At 42.5% G+C, this 21,706-nt stretch overlaps 1 protein-coding gene across 1 annotated transcript; it reads left to right on the forward strand.

Moving 5' to 3' along the window:
- The first annotated feature begins 10,032 nt into the window (after positions 1 to 10,032).
- On the forward strand, positions 10,033 to 21,115 carry LOC142409723 (astacin-like metalloendopeptidase). Its single transcript, XM_075501486.1, has 13 exons — positions 10,033 to 10,156; positions 10,389 to 10,413; positions 12,719 to 12,735; positions 13,461 to 13,485; positions 14,431 to 14,502; positions 15,523 to 15,657; positions 16,307 to 16,424; positions 17,200 to 17,378; positions 17,505 to 17,589; positions 17,981 to 18,108; positions 19,142 to 19,257; positions 19,695 to 19,920; positions 20,864 to 21,115. The coding sequence occupies exons 1-13, from the start codon at positions 10,088 to 10,090 to the stop codon at positions 20,896 to 20,898; spliced, it is 1,230 nt and encodes a 409-aa protein (XP_075357601.1). The 5' UTR covers positions 10,033 to 10,087; the 3' UTR covers positions 20,899 to 21,115.
- Positions 21,116 to 21,706: the final 591 nt, after the last annotated feature.

The raw sequence follows: 21,706 nt of genomic DNA on the forward strand, positions 1-21,706 counted from the left end.
ATGTCTTGGATGTCCCCAGCATGACATCTACATATCATATCAGCAGCAGTTTGCATCTTCTTGGTCAGTGCCAGGCTCTTCTTGCTGTCCGTACAACCTAACTCCTCTGAAGTACCAATTCCATTGAAGGTTTTTCATGGCATTATCAGACAAAAATATGTGATTAAGATTAAATCACCCCAAAGCTGTGATTTAGGAAAGAAAGACTTTTTCTTCCAAAAAGTTTAAATTTTACATTTCACCTAAATTGTGGCAAAATACTTGAATCTTGTGTCAAAATTTCTGTTCAAAGTTGAGACACGCTTGGTACCAGACAGTAGGAGGGAAAGGTCAGCTCCTGTCTCTAGAACAGGAACAGTTGTGTAATCTTCAACAGTTACATGGCAAGGTGTGTAGGAGAGACGGCTGCTTACAACTTCTTTTCCCAGTTTGGCTAGCTCTGGGGACAGATCAGGACACAGAAATAACAGGGCACAGAAACCACACTATGATTAGATTCAGAGGCTACTTCTTTTTTTAAAACTACAATGTAGATAGTCTAAACATCCAGAAAAATCTTGGGAGGGTTGTTCCAGCCACAGTGGAATACACAGCGCCTTCTGGGTCATTCTAATGGACCCTGGGAGGAAGCTCCCAAACCCCCTTCTTCTCTTGTCACAGGCAGAGAAAAGACAAGGCAAAAAGACACCAGTCTCTGCAAAGTGTGGTGCCACACACACACACCTTATAATGTTGTACTCTGCAGCAATGCCCGAGTAGTCTACTAGGTGAGAAGGAGCTCAGATGGACTGTCTTCGCTCAAAGGTGAAAATTGGTAGCTTAATCTTCTAAATCAGATCTCTGGCGTGTCATGAAAAAGGAGAAAAACCTTTTACCTCTGTTGCCACAGAACAGGATCACTTCCAAACACGGCGATGACCTTTGTCTCTGGCAAAATCAGAAATTCAGCTACTTAGAGTGATCATAAGGCTAAATGAGGTTCCAGCTACCAGGCAGCAAATATTGCCAGCCCTTTCTCATGCTGCATTGCCAGCATGTGACAGCCTGTCACCACTGCCTCTGTCCAGTTGATGGGTAGGACAGGGTGCAGAGACCAGACCTCAGTTAGGAGTAGGCCTCCTTCCCCATGCCCTGCAACATAAGGAAAGGTGAGGGGCACGGAAGGCAGATGAGAAGAAGGTACTCCCAAGCTGAAGGTAAAGAGATGGCAGTGTCCCATTTTCTCCCCAGCTTTTCTGTCACTCCCCTCCAGACCTGGCCAGGTGAGCACATTTAGACATGAGTGGAGGGCTGCAAACCCAGACGGTTATTCAGTATAAGGATCAGCCTGGTGTTCCCCCCGCCTCCCCAGTTTTACTTAACAGAGTTAAGTAAATGGCAACATATGGGCTCCAAATGTACTCAGACCTTCGTTCCCAGCTGTGGTTTCTGCCACCAGGAAGAAGAGCTGCAAGTCCTTGGAAGCTTCAATGGCATAGACCAGGAGAAGCCCTGGGGAGAGGTGAGGGAGACTCTTGACTACCAGCAGGAACCTGGGCTGGGACAGGAGAGTTGCCTGGGGGGAATGACCCATTCTGATGTGATCCGAGGGGAAATGCACTCAAAGTGTGACAGTGCCTGTCTATCACTCTGGAGAAACACCACTGCTTCCCTTTTCCTAGGCTTGGTTTGTTACCCCTAGCAAGTGGCTGATAACAAACATGTATGTGTAAGCAGCAGAGTGTGAGGAATTTAAGTGAAAATACTGCTTAATGAAAGGCTACTCTAAATCACCCTAGGACAGCAGTCAAACCGTCTGCTACAGTAACCATACACTGGAGTGTGGAAAAGATATCATTGTCTCATAACAGCTCATAATTTGGGCCAACTGCCTTCACTGACAGCAAAGAGCATTCCCCATTAGTTTCAGTCTGTGAGTGCTCTAATCAAGTACACCCATCAGCAGAGATACATGTTGTCCTGCTCCTGTGAGGACCAGTAGGTCATCAAGACTGCTGCCCAGTTAGTTGCATGATTAGGCAAAAACTGACAAAGTTTTCCTGGTACTTGGGTAAAAAGGTTGGCTGGATCATTTCATACATATAATTTTTTTTTCTACTCACATTTAACTTTTTTTTTAGTTATGTCATCACATAAACCAGCACCTTAATGCTTGTTTCTTCGTCAGACCTCAAGATACCAGAATTGCAATGGTCCAAGGGTAGAGCCATAACTCATCTAATGGCAGGCCACAGAGACTGCCTCTATGGCCCTCATAAATTCTTGGAGAGGTGAACTCTGCATTCTCTTCTCCTTTTTATGATGGTCCAAAATGAGTAACACATGGGCCTCTCTCTCTTCTAGGTCAGAAAAGATTATCAGAATAAAGAAAGTGATAAATACTCCACCCTTCTCTCCTTTGCAGAAACCAACCACTTTGAATATTCCACATCACCCACTTCTTCAATTTCCTACAAAAAGAATTTACTTATTTAAAGGAGGAATACAAATATCCTCACAGATCCTGTTTATGACATTCCTTATCAGAGATAGAAGGCAGATACATATGTAAAGGATGGGACCAGACCTCTAAGTAGAAGCTTTCTCAGAGTGCCTTGACCTTGATTTGTTGCTGAACTCACACTGTATCATTTGCAGATGCACAACAGAACCACCCCTGTAAGAAAACAGAGCTGCAGTTCAAGTCTTCCAGTACAAATAAATGGTTTTCCTGCATACAAGCCTGTGAGCTGAGAGCCAAAGCTGAGTTCACTGAGGAGAACTGAAACTACAGCAAAGATGAATCTGAAGCCAAAAGGCTAGATTTGAAAGCCCTCAGATTAAAGTTTGACCATGCATGCTTCTATCAGCTAACTACATAAATCTAAAGTAAATGAAATATGAAAACATAGCTAGGGTTTTCTCTCCAGCAGAAGATCTCAAGGCAGATCCTCTCTAATTTATTTCAACTGCAAGTTCTCCAAGGAGAGGGATGTGTTCATCGAACAACAGAGAGAACGCTGATAAGTGCTCGAAAAATGGTAATCGTAGGTAATGTGGCAATGTCCCTTTAATGTGTTCAATAACTAATAGCAGAGTCACTGCAGATGAGTGGAAAAGAGAGGCCCCCTTGGAAGCTTTTTCTTTAATGTAATCACAGCTGTAAGCCAAGGTTAATGTAGCCACAGCTCCCCTGGGAAGCATCATGGATAGATCGGTCACGGTTCGGGTAGCAGCCATCCTCTGTTCCCTGTCAGGTCCCCTCTTCCCCAAGGGAATGGTGAAGGCACCGGACTGCCACCCACCTCCTCCGGGATCCTTCCAGGCCCCGTGGTGGAGAATCCTGCAATTCCTGGGTGACCTGGAGCAAATTAGTAGTGGGAGGGGGAGAGGGGTGCACGCGTGTGTGTACACATTCAGCTCCTCCTGCTGTGAAATGTGGAAAAAATCTTATTTCTTTTCCAGATGGGAGTGCTGGAAGGGTAAATCCATAATGATTTATGGCGCATTTGTACGTGCTGATAGCAGGAGCCCTAGCACGGCACAAAGAAAGAGGCAATCTTCTGCTCCGTAAGGAACGGGCAGCCCTCAGAAACTGAGAGAGGACAAAGGGGGGTTTTCCTGTGACAGGTGGCGTGGTTAAATCTTGAGTTGTTGTAGATTTTAAAATGTGAATTATTTCCTTGTAAAAGCTAAACCGCAGCAATGAGAAGCGACAGTGTGGTTAGCCCAGGCCGAGGCTGCGCTGTGCAAACCACTCCAGGGACTCTCTGCCAGCACGGGGCAGGGAAGCCTTCGGCCTCCCACCCTTCTTCCCCTACCTGCTGCAGCTCTGCCAGCAGCTGTCCAGCCTCCCTTGCAGCAAGCCTGCTAGTCCAGTCACTTGCCCTGCTGTCCCCAGCTGGGCAAGTGTCCCCAGCTGTCCCCAGGTGTCTGCAGCACCTCTGTCCGACCCAACGGGGAGGCAGGCCCTGCCGGTCCAGTCCGGACCCCAGACCCTCAGACCAGACCATACCCCCCAGCCTGGCTGTCTGAGACCCACTGGGTTTTGCTAACATGCTCACAATACACAACGAGCAAAACAAACTTGCTGGCTGTCCTGCCGTGTCCAGGGACCCACGCTGCATCACTTATGGTGGTCAAAGCTGTCAAAGATCAATGGTTTCTTCTTTGGAGGCAAATGTTCTCTTTGGCAAAAGACTCTGGGAGCAACAAGCAGATTCTTTGTTATTTAATAGTTTAAAGTTTATTATCAGGCAATATTTCCAATGTCAATATTTAGTCACTACTGTCTGCCCAGATAGCAGCTCTCTTAAAACAAGACGGGGTCTGCAAGGGCTATGCTTTAACTTTTCCTAAAGTACTTTTCTGTGGATCCAGATAAAGTCAGAAGTAGCAGGGGAAGGTGTCCAAACTCACCTGCCCAGAAGGCATGAAAGGAGCTACAAATTATCCTCCCAGAAGAGGAAGCAAAGCCTTACGCTAATGTGGTAAACGGGTGTAGTTCACAGCGAGGCTCACATTGCGCAGGGAATTGGCGTTCAGAAAAACACAGTAAGACTGAAACCGTCCTCTCAAGGCTCCCATTGAAATATTCAAAAATCCTGCAGAGAGGACAGTTGGGAAGCCAGTAAGTGAATAACAAGCAAAGGTATTGAGACAGGCAGTACAGACAGCCTTTCTGATGAGGTACAAAGGAAAAAAAAAGCCAGTGGAGTGCAGCTAGCTGATGGTGATGACAGTGTATGGGAGCGTATTTGTTGCAGGGCGAAAGACAATGACTAGGATTACCAATGCACCCTTTCTCAGGCAGATCTGTGTACCGTAAAGGCAGAGATGTGCTGCTTTTCACTTACAGCACACACAGTCAGCTCCCACGCACTCATCTGAGAAGCAGACATGAGACGATGTTTCGATTCCCTTAGTTAAATCGCCAAACAAGCGTTCACAAAGGTAACTTTCATGGCACAGTTAACGTGACCAAAAGCTGCCCATTGGTACGAAGAGACCCTTTCTCACAGAAGATGAAACCGAGCAGGGGAGCTGGCTGGCATTGCACAATCTGTCACAAGGAGACACAGACAGGAGACCCCCCCAGTGCTATACGTGTGCAGCTGGGGCAGCACCGTGTGATGGCATGTCTCCCTTCAGAGGGCAGAGAGACCAAAGATAACCCCAGGCACCGCTCCAACAGCTCGCACCTTACCCCATCACATGGATTCCTTTGCAATCAGCATAACATTGTTCTGCAGGCTGGAAACATCATGTAAAACCTTTGATCCGTCCATTCTTCACCTAAGGGCAGCAGACAAATCAGATGGCTTCTCCTGATAAAAGAAAGGAATTTGTTGTTTTTTTCAAGACAATCAGAAGTTCATTACTAGAGTTGTCCAAATTAAAGTTCCAGTTTCATCACCTCTATTCCCCTCCCTCAGCCCAAATAACCATTGCATCATGTGACATTACAAATGCTGGTTTAATTGCTAAATTATGTTTCTCTAAATTGGGCCTTGAAATCGGATTTTGAAATGAAAATCAATTTTGTTCCAACATTTATTTTAGAAGTTACAATGGTTTGTAGCTAGTTTTTTTCTTTTTTTTTTTTTTTTGCTAACTGCATATTTTTATTTTGTAAAGAACAATCCATCAAAAAAAAAATCTTCTTCTTCATTATCCCTCTTCTTCTGATGACAGACTGAAGATAAAAGTTTCTAGGTTTGGGTCTTTGAATAGAAAAGTGACTAATAATTAGCAAGCCAATGTTCATCATTTAGGTTTGAGGTCTCTCACACAAACACTGCCAGGGCTAGGACTATGGCTGGAGCTAGTCATTGATATCATGGAGGATGTGTAAGTGCCCTGCTAAGGAATCTGCAGACCATGCAAATTCATTGCTACAGATGGTCTTAGCAAGGACATGGGAGTCCCTCAGGAGCCCCTCAGAGATTGGAAGCACAACAGAAAGCGGAAAAGGAATCATGCTGAGCAACTCCAGGTCTTCTCTGAGAGGTAGGATCCAAAGAAGTGTGGAGAGGGACATGAAGGACAAGTAAATCTATTGATTCAACAAGTATGCTCTCAGGTGTGGGAAAACAGCTTCTAACTGCACTTTGCCTTATCTAGAGTTGTCTTTTATGACACATGTCAGTCTTCTATACAGACACTTGAAGTCTATGCTGGTTACCTATGAAACCCTCAGAAGCTGCCAGCGCTTCTCAACCAGCGAAGTACAGTACTGGCTGACATGAATTCAGCTGAAATGATCCACTCCTAATCACTGCATTACCAAAAGGTATGGGCAATTTGGAATGAATTAAAATGTGATTGTAGAACCAAGAAGAACTGAATTATAAGAAAGACTAAAGGGCTGAAAGTCCTTTAAACCAGCATAGAAAAAGCTTGTGTGAGGACTGATTTATATCTGAAAAGTATCTGATAAAAAAGACACCACATAAAAGGAAGCGAACTCTGTGTGATAGAGTGTTACGACACCTGGAGTTAGTGAGAGGGAGACTAAAAAACACTGAGCTGGAAGCAGTGCACGGGAACAGACTTCCTGGCCAGAGGACTGGGGTTCAGAATGAATGAGCCCAGAGCTGAGCTGAAACCAGAATTCCTCTTCCAAATAAAAGTGAGCCAAAATACCAAAATGCCCCACAAAGCAAACATTCCTGAGAAATGATATTGAGCAGGTCTGTCTAAAATAATATATTCCTGCTTCAGATTTGTCATTATCCCCAGACTGTAAATGTAATTGTGTGGTGTTTATTTATGTGATGCCAATCCACAGCAATTTCAGTTATGCGTTGTGGACCATACCATTGCTTCAATGGTTGGTTTTGGTAATGCCAGATGATTTTAAACCTTTAAGATTTGTTAATGTCTTACCATGAATTGGGTATGGTAGCTACCACATAACTTCCATAAGCTGTTCAACATAAATGTGTCTATTTTCTTATTTCCTGAAGTTATTTTTTCCTGCATTTTACTACCCAGCAATTAGTAGCTAGTAGTTATAGAGTTTAGTAGTTAGCTGTTATATTTCTTTTTTGTAACTTTCTTATTTCTTTTTTGTAACTAGATCTTGACGGTTTACATTATATTTTGGGAGCCATTTACAATGAAACACTCCAAAGAGAATAATAATTGTATAACACGTATGACTAAATGACACACAACTGAGCAAAATCTGAAAGATGTCTACAGAAGTATTGTAACTTTTATACATTTGCTGTTTTGATTTTGGCTATGTATACTTTACAGTGAACTCCCATATGCAACAGAAGAGAAAATACATTTTTTCATTGGTATGTCTGTAAAGTCTTTTCTTGGTTATGCATACAGGTCTCTGCAAATCAGCCTATGACCTGAGGCATAACTCCAAGTTTTGTAGTGGTCTTTCAGGAGCAGTGCTCTTTTTACTGACAGACTTCTTGCAGACTGTCCAAGTAATTCTTGACATTTTGTTGTTGGGTTTGGACACCTGCCAATCATTGTTCACATCTGCAAAATCTTGTGGTCCCTACTGTCCACCAGAAACTGGGATATACAGACAGGAGAACTTGTCTGACAAAATTTCCCACATGCTTTTCTTCTATATGTGCAAAGACATCTTCTCTTTGCTAAGCCCTAGTTTGGTTCCTAAAGGTTCAAGACAATTTCTGTGGCACTTTTTCTGCTAGAGGTACCAGCTTTGCTGCATCTGGTAAAATCAGGTCCTACTTTTGCAATACCTCAAAAAATTAGGTAATTTTTTGATTAGTGAAAACAGGACGGCTGACAATTCCTCCCCCATGAATACCACACCTAGGAAAACAACCAGATATTGAATCTAAATATCAGGCACAAACCAAAGCTGATAGGATCTTCAGGACGGGCCAGCAGGCATGAGTGCCAGCACTCCTCCTCTCTCTGTTGTGCGTACTTTGCCAGCTGCAGCACTTACAGCCACATTCTTGATCGTAACAGCAATCTCCCCCACCATCACTTCTGTTAGCATACGGAAAAGGTGGCATGCAGTAATCTGTCTGATGAACTGCTTAATATGTCAGCATATTAGCATGTCCAGCATAAAATGTGCAGCATCCTTTTTGCCCGCCCAGTTCCCTCACTCTTTCCTGAGCACAAGCATTTAATCAGTCACTCAGGAGGCTGTAGTATTTTTCCAATAACATGCTACAAAGATGCTAAGGTTATCAACCTTCCTAACTTGCTTTTTAACTTTGTTTTATTCCCTCACTATCTCTGATCCCTCCTTTTGCTCCTGGTTTTCCCTGAGAGCGGTTTGACCTTTCCTTTTTTCCCCTAAATTCTAATGGAAGCAGATTATATGCAAGCCCCATTCTGCAGTGTCTTTTTGGTATGGTTTTGGCATACCAAGGCATCTGGCATCATGGACATTTGTTTTGCCTTTGTATTGAGTGAGAAACCTGGAGAACCGTTCTAGGACTGCAGACCAGAGCTGCACAACTTTGCTTCAGCACAGGGAAGATTTTCATCCCTATGAAACACAAATATGAAGAAAGGCACTTAGCATTGCTTAGTGCAAACATTTATGCGCACAGAGGACACGTAGACCGCCTGTGTCAGCAGGATTAGCATTCGGACAATGCCAGCTTCATCTTTGTTCTTTTGTGGTCACAAGGACCATGTGCTACCCTGCTTTTTACTATCTGGTGCCTAGGGCATACCTTATGTAAGCCAGAGTGCAGGGACAGAAAGGGAAAAGTAGTATTCCCCTATGCTGCCTCCGTGTGGGGGGTAATGAGAGTTTATCCCTGGACTTCGCCAGTCCAGACTTTCCTAAAATAGTCAGCAGTGTGTGACTGTGAACTTTCCTCCACTAAAATGAAGAGTAATCCCCACCAATGCAATTCAGATTACATTTCCATGTAACTCCTAGCCTTGACTGGGTATGATTTGGGGACAAATAAGTGGAAAGCCCTCTGCTCCTTCTTGATTCATTCACCAGCGTGGATAACTTCCAGAACATCTTATTCAATACAGAAAGAAGAAATAACAGTGTGAGTGGGTTTAAAACTTACTCTCAAGGTACCTGAGCACTGGCAGGGTCTAGAGACAGAATCGGTACATTCTATAATTCAGTTTCCTTCTCCATGAATGGAAAATGTGCTCTGACACAAAATGAGTGTGTATCAGAGACCAGACAATTCCCCAGCTACAGCACCTTCAGCAAAGGGTTCACGAAGCAGAGCCTTGCTGTGAGAAGAGGTTGTGACAAGAGGTTGCTGCAACAAGAGGCTCAGTGGTTGCTGGTTTACCTCCGACAAGCATTTCTTGCTAGGTCTGCTCACTGCTTCCTACATCCACTTCTGGACAAGTGCACTCCAGCAGCAGCAGATCTGTTAATCATTCTCAAAATGAGTAAGTGCTGCTTATGCTGCTGCTCTCTTTTTTCCCCTCTCTGACTGCTGGTCACAAGGCTTGTTGAGGGCACCTACAACTGTGAGACTGCCAGAAATTATGGAACACAGGAAACGTTCCTGATGTTATGAAACATCAGGAGACACAGAGGAGGAAACAAAAGTTCTACTTATAAGCTGAGAAGATGAAGGATATCTTCTCAGGGAAGTCACAGACACGACCTTACTGAGTAGCGATGAGTTGTATGTTCCAAAGCAACACAATACTGTCATGGCCTTCTGTGCTTTCTGTAACATAAAGAAAAAAGTCACCTACCATCTGAAATCCCAACAATACAGTACTCTGGAAAGTTTTCCAGGAACAAGGGCTTCCTAGGTGGTATCAGTCAAACTGAACACTTAAGGAAAGATCCTCCAAGAAACAGAGGAAGCGCACGGCAGCACGAGCATGAGGCTGATCCAGCTCCAGAGAGCGGCATGAATGGCAGTATGAAGACAAGGGATGCTATAGATCACAGTGACAGCAGTAGCCCAGCACCGGGAGATGCCCAGAGGCTAAACTGGCTGTTGAGGCTGCAAAAGAAGTTTGCTTCCTGCTAGGATCCCCATTGGCTGCTGCGGCTTTTTTCAGCCCTGGCAGAGCAGGCTCTGCTGGTATATCTAGCGGCAGCGCTCCTGACGGGCAGAGATAAGGACACGCACTGGTGGTCTGTCAGGACTGGAGAATGGATCTGAAGATGTTCCTCGTCTTCACTGCATTTCTGCTTCACGCTACCCTCGGCTTCCCTATTCAGGTGAGAGCAGTTCCATGCAACTGTGCTCCGTCTTCTAATTGACCTGCTCTTCCTGGAGTGAAGCTGTGGAGACCCATTTTGATAAATTTCCTGCAAGAAAAATATTACTAATATAATAATATATAAAGCCAATGTAATAATTTAGTTCCTCCCTTTGGCCTGATTTTGATGCTATTGTTGCTGCATTTATGAGCTATGGAAGAATAATGCCTTTTTCGTATTGGTTTTGCAGGAGAACTATGAAAATAGCACAACAAGTAAGTAGGATTTATACTGTATTTTAAAGACAAATGTTAATTCTTGACTGTGTATTACACACTTTACCAGTGCGTGAGTGAATTTGCCTTAGAACATGTGAAAGCACTGACTCTCAGGCCTTTTGAATAAGGCCTTGTTTCCTAATTTGTTATTGGGCTGAGTGCAGATGTGTTTTCATACAGATGTGCTTTACACATATTTTTGGCATATGGTTTGTTAGGTTAATTTAGATGTGCTTTCACAGGCTTGAAAACTTTTAAAACGACATTTTGCTACCTTTCCATTAAGTTGAGTGTTACAAAAAGACTGCTAATCATTTGCATCCTTGCCTACCTTGGTGCAGCAGTAAGAGAAAGGGATGTCAAGTGTCAGAGAAAGCTTTGCTTTGTGCTGGCATAGAAAACAAATAGTACAATCTTAGCTGAACGGCTTTTGTCAACTCACAAAATAGAAGGAGGTCACTGCAGATCTCCAGAGAAGATCAATGCAAATAAATCTGTAGGTAGACTTTAACTGCAGCAAGACACTGCCAGGCCAGGGGTGATGCATTGTGGGCCTTGGAAAAATTTGGGTCCTTGGAAAAATTTGCTTGACATAGAGCAAGTAAGTGGCTCACGAAAACTGACAAATTCTTCTTTTGAGCTGTCATTTGTGGTATGGAAGCAAAGGGATGTTGTAAAATTACTGCTCAGTATATTTGGAGCCGGTCGAGGGACATGGTTGCTCGAGTTCAAAGTAGTCAGTTGCTGGGACTCAAAGTTGCAGGCTCACTGGGACAAATGCATACAATGAGTTTTAATTTACCATTGTTACTGCTTTTTGTGCCTTTTGAGACATCTTGCAGTATTTACAGTGCAGGGAAAACGTGAACTGTATCATTTTGAAAGCTGTATCACACCAGATGTTCATTTGATCAAGGACGTGGCAGATGCCTTTTGTGATGTCTCATTTGGGTTTTAAAAAGGGATTGCAGGCTTTATGTGCCTAGAAATCTGGAGCCTAATTTCCACTGACTTCGACTAATCAATTAATCTAGTGCCTCTTGGGTGTATGAATTCTGAACCCGGACAACCCGTCTCAAAAATGTGCTTCCCTGCAGAATTTTTTTAGATGCCATGGATCTCTCTGATGCAGCTGGTAGGAACCGACTGAACTTTTCTATAATAAACCACCATCATTACAGTGGACTTCCATTGCCATGTAACCAAAGTAACAGTCTGGAAAGACAGACTGAAGCCTTTTGGGCTCAATAAAAGCAATTCTGTTGCAGGTTCTAGATAGATTCTGAATAGGAGGAAGTCCCCCCAGTACTTTTCAGCAATAACGCTGTGAAAAGGGAAAGGTGCTGCAAGGTGTGACAGAGCTTGGCATGTCTTCTATTGAAAAAACATGGTCAAAAAGATAAGGAACACTGATAGGCTTAGAAATAAGAACTATTTGCATAAGTGTTCTCTGTGTCAGTGTTGGATAGGAAAAAAAATAATGGCTTTATATTTTGACAAGGAAGAGTGCAATTCTTGGCAAACTGGAGGAGATTGCCAGAAAGGCTTGCGGCATATCCATCATGCTTAAGAACAGGTCAAACAAACTGTGGTCAGGAATAACATAGATAAAACTGTTTCTGCCTTAGGGAAAGCAGACAAACTGGATGACCTCTGGAGGTCCTTGCAATTTCTAAACTTCTATGATATTATAACAATGAAGTTTCTGCTCAGAAATTTATATATCAGATCAGATTTTCACTTCCATGTTTGTATCTAGACACTGATGTTTGGTAGAAATCAAAAGACCGTCACACTAGAAAGACACCTTAGGACTCAGAATGGTTCCAAACTGCTGTCAGGTGCATACTGAAGCTGAAATTATTTGCCCCATGCTAAATTATAGCCTTCATCCCATTTTATAACTTTACTCTTTGACACTGTGAAACCAGAGAGGATTGTTGAGCTGGTTAGCCTGCACCTGTTGCAGTGAAATCTAGGGGCAAAGCATATTTCTGTCCCTAGTTTCCTTTGTCATTTTCCAAACTGAAGCTGATAATGCTTTGCTGATTCTTAGATGGTAAATCACCAGGATTCTGTCCCTCACCATGATCTACTTGGAATTTTCATAGCTGTTTGTCTAAACATCAATTTAATTTCTGTGCCTATGCATCGGTTAGTGCATCCCATTTCCCTCCAAGCAAAGGGACCTGCCAAAGGCATTCCCGTGGCTGAGGAAGCCTGTGCTATTGAACACTGTGAAGTTGCATTCAGAGTCTAATTTGCCCTTTTTGCTTGTCTTTTTCTTCCTTGCTTTTTGCAGCAACAGAACCTACTGAGGTAAGGACAACTAAATCAGCTTTTTGATCACTTTGGGGTTCAGCATTGTGGAAAGTGAGGTCAAGACTCCATGTACTCCACCCACATCTCCATCTGTGCAGGAAAGTCTTCTCAGATCAACAGTGTAACAGAGTGAGCGGTTTCCATCCCTATTCCATTTATTGCCCCACAATGCCCAGACATAGCCCACATCCCAGGAAACTTTTGCCTTCTCTGGGATCATAGAGAAAACTCAAACTCGCTTCTCATTTATACAAGGCAAGGGAAGTACGGCAATCTGTTTTGCTACAGACATGACCCCCACAGCTGGGTACCAGCCCCACAGTTCCCTAGAAGCAGTACGTACCACAGCCTCTCACTGCTCTGTTGTGGGGTGATACTGGGAGGACTTCATTGGCGATTTCATCAACCTTGCACTCCTACTAGCAGGATCATAAATAAGGCTGGAAGATCTGAAACTTACTCCACACTTCAAACTGCATTTCCCAAGTCTCCTATGCTGATTCCCTTCATGATATCTCTATTTGCCAAGATATCAAAGAATAATATCTACCACAACATGGTGTTTCTTTACACATCGCATAGTATATAAAAGCTCAAGACTGCACAGGTGAAAGATACTTTCAGTGGTAGCTGGGACACTTTTGATCCTTTGCATGTTATATTATTTAATATTTATGTTATAATATAAAGTGTGAGATAATACTAATGCATCATTCTTGCAGGTTACTACACAAGAGGATATATACGGTATGTATTATTCTATGTAAATGTAAGTATTTGATAGGATATAGTGATTGTTAGCTACCCAGTTACTCCAGAAAATAACACATGCTTAACACAAATTAATCTTAAGGAAGAAATTTTAAATGAATGCACTGACTGTAATATTTAATGTAAAGCAGAGTCTCTTGGTTTTGGCCAATTGCTTGGCCTTACTAAAAACCTCAGCTGTTACTTTTGATAAAAATAGCTCTGCTTAGATAATGTCCTGACTTAAGTCACTTCCAAAGGTTACAGAAAGTGCAGAGGCCATGTGTTTGTGCTTTTTATTGATGTCAAGACTTATTGCATAATGCTCAGAGCTGGCTGATTCTACTTGGAAGGCCTAGGAGCCCCTGATGCTGAGCTTGGGGACATCAGTCCGACCCATGGAATAGGAATGCAGTTCTGATTTTATTGGTTTCAAGGGTTTTTCAAGAGGTCAGCATGTCTGGCAGCAAGCAGCAGGACTGCTCTCCATCCCTTTTTGCTCCTGGTGTCTTATGTTGGGGGTTTGAGTGTGAACTGTGCATGCAGAAGAAAAAATTGTGCTGTCTGAGTGCACAGAGGGAGCCATCCAGCCAGCTGGCCACTTGAGCGGGACAATACAGACTTACAAGAGCCAAAGGTCCGGGCCTTAAAATGCAATGGCGGGCAGTGGGGGGAAGGGAGACAGGGAAAGATTGACAGAGAATGGCTCTTGGGACTGGATTAATGCCAAAATAACTACAGTTGGGAGGTTGACAAGATTGTGTCACTGAGCAAATATCTACATGACTGAACACCACGCCAGTCACTAAATGGGCTCTGTAAGTTTTACATGCATCGCTGTAATCAGGAGCTAAGTGAGCTCCTGGAAACTCATCAGGTTAAAAATTAGGATTCGTATTTTCCCTGGGAATGAGTAAGTGATACTCTTGTATTTCTATGCAGAATCTCCATTGCCTACAGAGACTGACTCTGAGGATGAAGTTATTTTTAACAAAATTCTGAAAGTTAACAAAGGTAATGCCACCAAAGCCCTGTTTATAATGGGTTTCTCTCTGTTGCTTTTTGGGGGTGATGTGGGAGGTACAATGTCTTACCACAATCTGTGCAAATATTTTTCCCATCTTACACACCATCATGTAAGAGACACCCAGAGACAGGCCACTGGGACTCCTATGTGGTCTGCTGAAGCCCCATGGCATCTCAGATCTATAGTGTCAATATTGAAGATGATACCAGGTGTGGAGGCAACTGAACTACCCAGGCAGCTTATTCAGCTTTAGCTCTGACATCTTTGTCATTCTTTGGGCATAAAAAGAGAACTTGGATATTTGGATGCTTTATTATTTAACTGCCTTTTTCTTGAATGCAAGCATCACGTGCATTCAGTCATCATATGGCTTTGTAGTACAGACTCCTAGATAAGCTATGGTCAGTTCCATGCTCCCTGCTCCAGACTTCCTGTTCCTTGATTCTTCCAAATATTCCCCATTCTATCAGCTTGTCTTTCTCACATTTTCCCCTTCAGCAGTCATTCAAGAAGCTGTACTACTGTCTGTAGAAATGGACACCAAACATTCCCACAGTTTTCTCTAGACAACACTCACTTCTCTTTTTGGTTTGCTTGCCCTCTTGGGTTTCCTTATTGGCACCTCCTGCCTTTGCCCAGCACCCTTCCTGGGCAGATATTTGATGCCATTCATTCAGTATCACATGATGGATGATGAAATAATACCAAAGTACAGCATCCCTCTCGTTATTACAACTGCTTTCAGTCATTCCCTGTCTTGCCTCAACCCCATCCAACAGAGTTGGAGCTTTCCACCTCTCCTCTCAGCTAAGGATACAGCAGCAAAGGTAGGGAAGCAGATAATGTCCATCCAGCCCAATAGTCCATTTCTCATGCTAGCCAGGAGCAGATGCTTAGGGAAAAATAGAAAAGGAGAATGAGTAGAGAGTGACACTTTTCCAAGCGTGCTTAGCAAGCGTCCAGCAATCTACGGCTCAGATACTTCCACCCTTTCTCTCTCACCACAGACAGCTCTCAGTACTTGAAAGAAGGTGACATAGTTCCACAAAGGAGTCGCAGTGCCATCAACTGTCGCCATTGCAATTGGCCCCAGTCCAGCGATGGGATTGTTCGTGTTCCCTATGTCTTGGATCCTACTTACGGTGGGTGTAAATTTTGATATTTTTTTTTAAAATGCATTTTATTCAATAAGCTTCAGGTAGAAACCTGCTTCTAGTGGCCACACAAGCAGTTGATTTAAATCAGTTCTAAGGATTTACTTGTGCTGTGCAAGCACAGATGAATTGTAAATTACAAAGACCTGAACAGGAAAAAGAAAAGAGATGCAATTTCCTTGAGAAGTTTGCATCTGTAATGTTTTGGGTCTGGTTTCTTGGAGACAAGAATGATCATTCCCTCTAATGGTACCTGCCAGAATACCTGCCTTTATAAGGTTCATGCCTATTGCAGTGTGGTTTCAATGGCCTACTTTTCATTAGCAAAATAGCTTCCCATAGCTGTCTCCAGGTGTCCAATCGGAAGATACATCAACAATCACCACTGTAATTTAAAAAGAGTAGTGGAGAAAAAAAGGCTCCCACCTGAATCCATTTGGACAAATATCTGGATAAAGAGGATCTTGTGCCAGGCTATTAATATCTTAAATGAAATTCATTACTGAGAAAAAAGCAAGAAAGAGCCTAGGCTAATGTTTCTGTCCCTCATTTACCCTATTTTTGAGCACACGTGAGATTTTAATGGCACCTGCCATTGTCCTTGTGTGACCGTCAAAATTAAACCTTTCTTCTCCAGAGGAGAGCCACATAAAGGGGATTCATGATGCCATGGCAGAATTTGAAACACTGACCTGTATTAATTTTGTGAGGCGTAAGACAGAACGTGACTACCTCAGCATTAAATCTGCCGATGGGTGAGTTGAATGATAAATTAATGAGTTATATCTACATTGTTTTTCAATTCTTCACTACACTTATTCTGTGTGACCTTAGAGAAGGAAAGAGGAATGGATTTAGAGATGTTTTCTCACAGTGCCGAAGTATCCTCCTTGGATACCTTGCTAGCGCAAGGACTCGGCAGTTACATCAGGGACTCAGCGAAGACTCTGAAGTGATGCAGGTCATGGGAAAGCACCATTAAGGTGGAAAGAATATCTAAGCTCATGTTTTCTGCATAGTATAATGCACACTTGAGCACAACACCTAACAGATTACTGTAGGTCTTATTTGCACAGGCAAAACCAATTTCAACTTATGAAATAAACAGTTCTCTGAATCACACAGTTAGCTGTCAAGGTCAGAATGAGAGCCTATGAGAGAATTGTTCAACACCCATTAGCTTGAAAGTGCTATTCATCTTAGCTCCAGCTCTGATAGTGTTCAGTATTTTGGAAAAAAAAATTGTTATTTCTAGGGAGTTAAAGTCACTGTGTTCAGAAAGTCAGAATGCAGGAGCCTCCATGCTAATGAAGGTCTTCCAGGAAGCTTTAGCGATGATCATACTGTTTGTTGTTTTCTACGCCATGGTCAGTTTTGCCCTTCTGTAGACTCTGACTATCACAGTGGACAGGAAGGAATCCTTCCACTCGCAGAAGGCGTGTGTGAAGCAAGGTTCTCTGTACTGTCCCTTTGCCTGCCTGACAATAAAAATCCCATAAGTCTTCTGTTGGTGTTCAATGCCTCTCTCAGCTGCTGGTCTAACTATGGGAAAGTAGGAGGTGGACAGACTGTCTCTGTGATGAAAGGAGGGTGCACGTGGAAAGGAATAATTCAACATGAACTGGACCATGCTCTGGGCTTTTTGCATGAACATTCTCGAAGTGACAGGGATAAACATGTAAAGATCATGTGGGAGTACATCAGTCCAGGTAAGTACCTTTGAACTCCTCAATGTAGAAAGTGGCGTAGATACATCCTACTGTTCCCAGCTCTTCCTTCTTCCCTGAAGGGAGTGGATAGGAAGCATACCCTAAGTACAATATCATATATTACAGCTGACAGACAAGACTTCAAGAAATTTGAAAACTCCAATAACCTGGGTCTTCCATATGACTATTCCTCAGTAATGCACTATGGCCCGTAAGTAGAAGCATGGCATTGCTTTTGTTGGAACTCAAATCTTACATTAGAATTAGTTTCTATAATAACTGTCTCCTAACTACTAGTTTCCTCATTTCCCCTTCTGAGAAAAATACTGTAAATCAGTTCAGACAAGCAACTCCCTAAGATTAATTCATTATCCTCTAGCTTTCCATTAAGAAGCCATTCACAGCTGAGCTTGGGAGCGAAGGAGGGCATCTTGAGATTGACTCTGCTTACTGCTGGACATCTTAATCAAACCTATTTGAACAGCACTGTTAGTCACAACAACAACTTGTGTACAATTCTTGTTCTCCCTCCAAAGCATGCCGTTAAATCCTGAAAGAAGTAATTGTACTTAAAGAACATAATTTTTCATGGTTTTTTACAGATACACATTCACTAATACCACTGGGAAAGCAACTATTGTACCAATTCCTGATGGATCAGTACATATTGGACAGAGGCAGGGACTGAGCAACTTGGATGTGGCCAAAATCAACAAACTTTACAATTGCAGTAAGTATCTCAAAGCCATCCTTTCATGTTCTACTCAGACCCTTCACAGAGATGTTTGGGCACACTGCAGAGGCAGCAGTTTCTCATCAAAGACTGTGAGACTACTCTCCTAAATTCATGGTACCCATTAGGGTTACTCTGGGAGAGAATGCAAAAGTGAAGCTGGAGGCACATTGTGATTAGTGAGAAAATGCTTTCTGCTTCCAAATTAAATCAAACACATTCACTATTGGCATAAGTGGCTGCTGTGCAGCTGGCCTAACTGCATACCACATTGTATGCTTCACTGGAGTAATTTGGTTTCTTACAGCTCAGGAGACAACTATAAACTCCACAAACAGCCAGACACCTCTGTTCTCATTGCAGTTTGTATGTAAGACCTGAGCCAAACTAACACAGTTGTAGGCTCCTCTGCACTGGAACAGTTTCATGATGCCTTGTCCAGTTTTCAAATGTTTAAGCTGTCATTCTAAATTTGTATGTATTTTAAACTCTTTAATTTTAACGTCTGCTAGAAGAAATTATCCCATATAATCAGAGAAATTTATTCAGTTAAAGAGAAAAAACATGATGAATAAAGTATTACCCTTTGCACAGAGGAAAGCCCAAGTCCTCCTCCTAAGATTAAAATTTAAGCATTGCAGAAACATCATATTTGCGCTTGATTCTTCTAATATCACTTGACTTCCCCATCTCAATGGAAAACAATGTCACCAATTGCAGTGAATTGAAACCTCTCACACTCTTTATAGAGGTGCAGAAAGAGATCCCTTGCTAAACTATGGCACTAATCAATAAAAGCTAATGCTTTTTCCAAGCACTACTTTACTTTCCATTTTGATGCAGATACTTATGCATTATGTGAAAATTAGGACAAGATGATTGTTCATTTTAATCAAGACATACCAGTACTCTGAAAGGAATGCTGGCAGATCAGAAAATCAAGACCAGTCCATTCTGAAGAGACTGTAATTGTACATGAGTGGAAGCTTCTGCAAGCCTAGTGCTGAAACAAACATTGGTTCTTTCTCAGGTCGCTGCAGCACTATTCTCGATGCAGCATCTGGGTCACTGAGATCTGCCAACCACCCAAGAAATTATTCAGATAACACCAACTGTGTCTGGCTCATCCGAACCCGATCCAGAAAGGTAATCACAAGTTAATAGTGGTCTTGGAATATGGCTGAACTGATTTCTTTCTATGTTAAGCATTTTGCACTTTGTCTGCATACCAGTTGCCAGATAAGATCTTTTCCATGAGAGAGATTTCAGACCAGTTGCTACTTCTTCTTCATGTCCTTAAGCCAGGTATGGGCAAAGACAACTGCAGAGTTGCGATTTTGAAAAACCTGCATACGTTGGGCTTCAGGTTTGCAAAATCAAGACAAAGCAGTCTGAGCGTGGGAGCATTCAGTCATAGGCCCATTAGATCTGAACCCTGCAACTTCAGGGGCTGAGAGGCAAGGCTGGGTAAGCAGTTCCAGTTCGGGCTTGGCTACAGCTTAGATTCTGTCTGTTTTAAAGGACACTCCATGAAAGAAGTCACATACATGTATATTAAAAGCTGGTTTTCTCTTCCTTTCCAGGTTTCCCTGCACTTTCAAGCCTTTGAGCTGCAGACAACGAGAGGCTGTCAGGGTGATTACGTTAAAGTTTATGATGGATCCACCAAGACTTCTGAAGTTCTAATGGACAAGACATGTGGATCAAAGATACCCAATGACTTAGTTGCTTCTAGTAATCTCATGCTCATAGAGTTCGTCACAGATGGTGCTGATACAGCTTCTGGTTTCCAAGCCACCTTTACTTCTGGTAGGTCTGAGAACAAGGAGAATGGCAAAGAAAAACAATCTGTGTCAAATCAACCTTCCTCTTCACAGAGGAAAAACATTGTCTGAGGAACTGCTCTCTACAAAAGCCATCACTTCCTACCTTGCTTTTGTTATAATGGATCAGTCCTACACTGATACCATTTATTCATTCAGGCAGATGGGTCCACACTCAGGACAAGTGGTGTTAGCCAGGTGATTCACTGTTTGCCTTGCCTCTCAGATATATGCCATTCCAAAGCATGTGCCATTAAGGGTTACATCAGTTTTATGTTACTGCTAGTGTTACTAGCACAGCAGAAAGAGAATAAATCATAATGCAGTATTTGAATATATGGCTCCTCTGAAAAAGATGCAGTTTTTAATCACACAGTTCAGAGGGTAAGACAGATCTGTGGTGAACCAGGTCACTCAGCCCCATGGCAAGAAGAGAGGCAGTATTTCCATGGTCAGGATCCCTGGAATGTATCCACCTAAAACACATTTTCTTCAGTCCCATTTAATTAAGAACTAAGGCCACAACTATACAATTAAATTACCACAGGCTTCCAAGTTAGCAAGTATCAGCTGGAATAAAGAAATGCCTGTGTGCATATCTGTAGCCTACAGCAACTGTACAGTAGTCCAGCTTGCCTTAGTCCGTGTGAAAGAAAGCTCATCACACAGAGTTTGCATAAATCCACTGAAATGCAGTAACTTAACTGTATACCCAAACCAAAACAACAATTTTGCATTGTCTCTATGTAGTATCTATTTCTGTCCATTGTAGCTACGGAAGGAAAGAAGAATAAGAAAACTCCCCATGTCAGTTTGATGTGTCAAGAACTATAAAACAATCCTAGTTGTCAGATAAAATGTGATTTTAGAGATACTACAGTTTGTTCAGAGAGCTCTGAAAGCTAAATATTCTCTCATTTCACTTACAGTGAACATCCAAAGAAAACCTAGCATCCACAACTGACTTAATGAAGAAGGACCTATTCTGTGAATATTGAAATTATGTGTTTCCTACTTTGCTCCTATCCTGGCTTGGATCAGTATGAAATTTAATTCTATTAAGAATCGAAGTTTTCATCTTCCTGAGAAAGTTTATTCCCCAAGCCATATAAATGTATGAATTCTATACATCCAGCGTGCTCCTCCTTTTGTCTGCACAGTTAAGTTATTACCTCTTTCTATTTAACAACTGAATAAAAAGCTTCATAAAAAAAACCCGTTTCAATTTCTATTTTCCAGCAGTCCCTTCCAGCCATACACACTAGCAATGTGGTCTTACGTCTTAGCCCCCTTCATTCAGCCACAGCGGTATCTCTTAAGTATACCACTGACATCACTATAGGTTTAGTTAGTTCGCTGAAGACACCAGCTCCAAACTTTACAAATTCATTTTATGATCTTCACGGTCTTGAGCATGAAAAGATCTTAGATACAGAATCTTTTCCCAGCCTAACATTCAAGGTTCCAAAAATGACATCTCCCTTAACAATCCTGTTATATCCTTAAATGGCAAGAAAGATGGACAAGACAAAACCGTTGCCAGTAAAGGACCGGTACTTTATATTGCAGTTTTCCTTGTACAGTATTGGTAGGCAGGGGACAGCTAAGGGTGTTCTTGTTTATCCACAAGCCATTTTTAGTCCACAGATGTGGTTAAGCCTATCACAGGACAAGAGGTGGACTAGATAATGCTGCCAGAGTTCATGCACATCTTCAGTTCTTCAGGGAAGAAATTTTTTGTCAGGCAAGAAGCTAAACTCTCCTCTTCTGAT

Source organism: Mycteria americana, chromosome 5 (assembly GCF_035582795.1).
Source record: "Mycteria americana isolate JAX WOST 10 ecotype Jacksonville Zoo and Gardens chromosome 5, USCA_MyAme_1.0, whole genome shotgun sequence".
Lineage (NCBI taxonomy): Eukaryota > Metazoa > Chordata > Aves > Ciconiiformes > Ciconiidae > Mycteria > Mycteria americana.

Bases quoted from the DNA above. Each gene is read 5' to 3' on its own strand.
- LOC142409723 (XM_075501486.1), top strand. From the start codon at position 10,088: ATGGATCTGAAGATGTTCCTCGTCTTCACTGCATTTCTGCTTCACGCT. The intron at 15,658-16,306 runs GTGGGTGTAAAT...TTTCTTCTCCAG, and splicing joins TGTCTTGGATCCTACTTACG to AGGAGAGCCACATAAAGGGG. The intron at 19,258-19,694 runs GTAATCACAAGT...CTTCCTTTCCAG, and splicing joins TCCGAACCCGATCCAGAAAG to GTTTCCCTGCACTTTCAAGC.